Below are 4,705 nucleotides of genomic sequence, written 5' to 3'. Positions count from 1 at the left end.
AAAAAAAAAAAAAAAAAAAAAAAAAAAAAAAAAGAATTCATCATAAGACAACAGAGCCTCAGGGATGCAAGTTAAGTACCATGCTCCTATTATTCTAGAATTCAGTAGTGTCCTGTGTGTGGATTATCCTATGAGCCCAAATTATAGTACCACTGGCTGCACAGACTCTACTCTATAACATCCTTGTTTCTATGTGAAAATGCTCACAATTCTGGTCTGGGGACTCGAAAATGTATTTCCATCAACGTAGCTCAGAAATAGAGGGAGGATTCACTCACACAGCTCCTGCATCAGGAACAGAGTCCTCCGGGATCTAGTTCAGGAAGGAAGGGAAATGGAGAAGAAAGGAAGGTTCCAGGAGTCCACAGTGGCAGGGGGTCTCGGGTACCCGCTAGCAGCAGTGATGAGGGAGAGGAGAAGAGGGCCATCCTGGTTAAGTTAGGGACCAGGCAGCGTAAAAACAAGTCTCCCGTCTCAATTCGACATGGGGAGAAAGCACACACCTTTAGAGGGCAGCTAAATCCAAAGAATCTCCCAATGTTTTGAGTCATCTTTTCCTTCTTGGCTCACTGCACTCACTTGGGTAATAGCTGCTCTCTTCTTTGTGTTACAGCCTGGTGTCCTCAGGGGGCATGAAACCTCTTATGACGAAGGGAGTCCTTAGGCCACATACATGCCGTAATTCTCAAAGTCAAGCCTTTTGAGCACTGCCAGCTCACACTCTAGAAGGGAAGCCATTTTTAATCCTGGCTGGCTTTAATCCATTTTGACTCCATGCTGATGTTTGAAGTAAGCCAGGAGCTGGTGGTATGTGCCCAAATGGCTGAAGGCCTGACTCCCAGGTGTGCCCTCCAGGATCTGACCTCCACCCTGGACTCTGTGGCGATGAAGAGCCTGACAGTGCCCATGTGGCATTCAGGTGTGTACCCTCTCTTTCTCTGGCGAAACCACATGTGGCTTCTAATATGGCTTCATCAGTATCAGGAGATGCTGGTGTGATACTAGCTCCCCGCCCTGTGTGGCACTAGCCTCACGCCCCTGATCATAGACCTGTGGCTAATTTTCAGATGGAGCAATACTGCTACTGTTTGTTCTGCAGGCTTAAACTGAATTACCCTGAGAAAGGATCTATGTGAAATGTCTATTTTCATGAAATGAACACTAAGCATCAGTCAGGAAGGAAACCCCCAGTAATGTCAAGGAGGAAGAAAAAGCTCTATTTTGAGGGTCTACGAATCTGTTTTTCCTGCTCTCCTCCACTCTCTGCTAAGTATTTGCAAGCAAAGGTGTAATAGAAAAAAGAGGGAAGGGCAGAGGGAGGTGCTTCTCGGAGCCTTTCTAGAATCACAGGATCCAGGCTGACCTTCGCTGTCACCTACCGTGGCCATTAGGGACTGCAGCTGGATCTCCAGGGTCTGCAGGGTGCGCCTCATCTCGGTGAGCTGGCTCCGGGCGGAGGTGGTTGCGCCTGCGTCGTGGGAGATCTGCTGCTGCAGCGAGGCGCTCTGCAGGGCCGGGCAAAAGGGTCACACGGAGTCCCCACCCGCCCGGGAGGTGTGGGCTGGGGGACGGGGCCCACCTCACCTTCTCGTTGAACCAGGCCTCCGCGTCCTTGCGATTCTGCTCTGCAAGGGCTTCGTACTCTGCTCGCATGTTGTTCAACAAAACCGTGAGGTCTACCCCGGGGGCCGCGTTCATCTCCACGTTCACGTTGCCCCCAGCGGCGCACTGCAAGGCCTTCATCTCCTGGAGGGAAGCAAGAGTGTGGCTTTAGGGGCATTGCAGGTTCACATTCTGTCTGAGAAGTTTTCAAACGTGTTACTTTATGTCTCAAAGTTTGTGGTCAGGTGTATAATTTATGGCACACAATTTTTTAATTGACATATTCGGTCCATATTCATGCCAATCATCTATTTAATTAGTGAGCTGTTGGCTGGGCGCGGTGGTTCACTCCTGTAATCCCAGCACTTTGGGAGGCTGAGGCCGGCGGATCACTTGAAGTCAAGAGTCCAGACCAGCCTGGCTAACATGGCAAAAACCCTTCTCTACTACAAATACAAAAATTAGCCAGGCGTGATGGTGCGCGCCTGTAGTCCCAGCTACTCCAGAGGCTGAGGCAGCAGAATGGCTTGAACCTGGCAGGTGGAGGTTACAGTGAGCCGAGATTGCGCCGCTGCACTCCAGCCTGGCGACAGAGTGTGACTCTGTCTCAAAACAAAAGAAAACAAACAACAAAAAAAATTAGGGACCTGTTAATTAAAATCACCACCATCACCAAAAGCAGTCATAGCACCCCAAGAGAAGTTAGTTATTCTTTTAAACGAGAAAGGGATTTAAAGACCAGAGAGTTACTCAACATATGGTTACTGACTAAATGTCAGGTTGATGGGAATAGAACAGTGGAAAAAATCCTGAAATCCTGGCCGTCATAGGCATTCATCCTAGGGATGACAGCTGTCATCTATTGAATGATTACTATATGCCAGGCACTGTTCTGAGCATGTGACATGTATCAACTCATTGAAGCCGTTTAACATCCCCTTGTAGTAGGTAGTATTCTTAGACTAATCTGTCTATATCTGTTGGCAAAGTTTAACAATTAACTTGAATTACTATTGCGATTTTTAACCCCCAACCCCTGCTCAGTTTAAAATGTACAGAATTGTGATTGGACTACAGGTAAAACTTCTCCTACCTCTTCATGGTTCTTCTTGAGATATGTCATCTCCTCACTCAGAGACTCATATTGCAGCTCCTGGTCAGTCCTGCAGAGTGTCAGCTCGTCCAGGACTCGCCGTAATCCGTTGATGTCAGCCTCTACGTTTTGGTGAAGGGTGAGCTCATTTTCATACCTTGGGGGGCATTTAAGTGAATTTCAGTGCCAGTAAGACTACCTCAAGAAACAGAAATATTCAATCCCAATTGCTTTAAACTGAAAATTAGAAATTGAGTTAGGACTCTAAATAGTATAAAAATATATGAAGAAAACCCTCCTCTATTACCCCCACCCACTTCTGTACTGGATAATTGGCTGTTATTTCATCACACAAATTCCAATAGCATAACCTAGTTAAATAAAAATACACCATTTTGGAATTTTATTTTAGTTAATGTTTTTCCTTAGTTGACTAATGATTTACTGAGCATCGACTTTGTGCTTGACAGTATTCTAGGCAGGCAGAGAAATATATTGATATTTTGTTCCAGGAATATAATAACTATGTATAAGTTGATTGTAACATTATAATACAAATCCTTTGCTTTCTTTTATCTTTTAGTTGATAGTTCATTCTACTTGGGATGAAACTGAAATTTTATTTAACGAATTAAATAAATAGAAACCTTTTTCTAGAGCAGGATTTTTTCTGTCACTTACTTTAGCCTGAAATCGTCAGCAGCCAGTCTGGCATTATCAATCTGCAGAATGACATTAGCATTAGTAGTAGTGGAGGAGATAATCTAGAATAAACCAAAACAGAGAACACAACAAGTAAGTATGCTTTTATGTAATTCATTATTTCAGGAAATGAAAAAGGCACTCAAGGTTTTGCATAAAAATCTCACCTCCTTATGTAATAATCAAAATGTTTCAAATGTAACTTTTAAAAATTAAAGACATGGTTTTATTTATTCTCCTGTATTCACCTAACTTTAGAACTACAATACTTTTTTATCCGTATGTCTATGAATGTACTTCAACATAAACAATGGAACTAATAACATTTTAACTACATTAAAACTCATGAATCAAAGGGCCCATTTTTGAATAACAGGAAGAATTGTTTAAATAAATAAATACAAGTTACAGATAACAGTCACAAAACATTTCTTATTGTATATCTTTTGCTAAGTATTTCTTAGTTTTAAATACTTGGGATAGTTCCAAATCTGTGATTTCTCACCTTATTCTTAAGATCCTCAATTGTTAGGTGATATCTGCTATAGTCATGATCAAGTCCACGGCAAGATCCGGGTCCGTATTTTTCATACCAACCCTTGATTTTTCTCTCTAATTCAGCATTTGCCTCCTCCAGAGCTCGCACGTTATCCAGGTAGGATGCCAAGCGGTCATTAAGATTTTGCATGGTCACCTTCTCATTTCCAGAGAGGAGTCCCCCTTCGCTTCCAGCAAAGCCAACACAAGCAACATTTCCAAGGGCACCACCAGCGTGGCTCCCACCAGGAACGCTGCCCAAGCCCCCTCCCAAGGCACAGGAAAATTCACTTCCAGCAACAGAGCTGCCACATGCACTGCTGCCTGCAAAGCCTGCACCTCCATTGGGTGGTCTGACAGATCCAGCTCCAGACCTTAAGCAAACATGCCTGGATCCATTAGAAAATCGGAGAGACATGGTGTTTTGAGAAATGTTCACCTTGTCTGTGTGAAACTGTAACGTCGCGGGAGAACAAAATATCATGCACTGATGATTTCTTTGGGCTTTTATATACAATTATTGGGGCGTTCCTATTTGAGTTATATATGCCAAAAGAAAAATGGCATCACTTAGATTAGCATAAAATTATGTATAATTGAGTGATTTTAAAAATAATTAATGTCTAACATCCCTAGGTGTTGCTTTGGGCTATTTGTTATCTTAAATATAATAGGGTCTGTTCTATATTAAGTTTATTAATTTAACTTCTAATTTTGAGTGAGTAATCCTTTACTTTCATCTAGACCCTAGGCATGTACTATCATTATCTG

General features: G+C 42.9%; 1 protein-coding gene across 1 annotated transcript in view; it reads right to left on the bottom strand.

The window, feature by feature from the left end:
- Positions 1-4,367, bottom strand: part of KRT28 (keratin 28) — a 10,094-nt gene extending 5,727 nt beyond the window's left edge. The window contains 5 exon segments of the mRNA XM_017880243.1: positions 1,380-1,505; positions 1,585-1,746; positions 2,696-2,852; positions 3,377-3,459; positions 3,903-4,367. Of these exon segments, the coding sequence (XP_017735732.1) occupies positions 1,380-1,505; positions 1,585-1,746; positions 2,696-2,852; positions 3,377-3,459; positions 3,903-4,352 (978 nt within the window). The 5' untranslated portion in view covers positions 4,353-4,367.
- Between the last annotated feature and the right edge of the window lie 338 nt (positions 4,368-4,705).

This window comes from Rhinopithecus bieti, unplaced genomic scaffold (assembly GCF_001698545.2).
Source record: "Rhinopithecus bieti isolate Rb0 unplaced genomic scaffold, ASM169854v2 scaffold_11744, whole genome shotgun sequence".
NCBI lineage: Eukaryota > Metazoa > Chordata > Mammalia > Primates > Cercopithecidae > Rhinopithecus > Rhinopithecus bieti.
The sequence above is the reverse complement of the archived record's forward strand: the minus strand, read 5'-3'. Positions and strand labels throughout refer to the sequence as shown.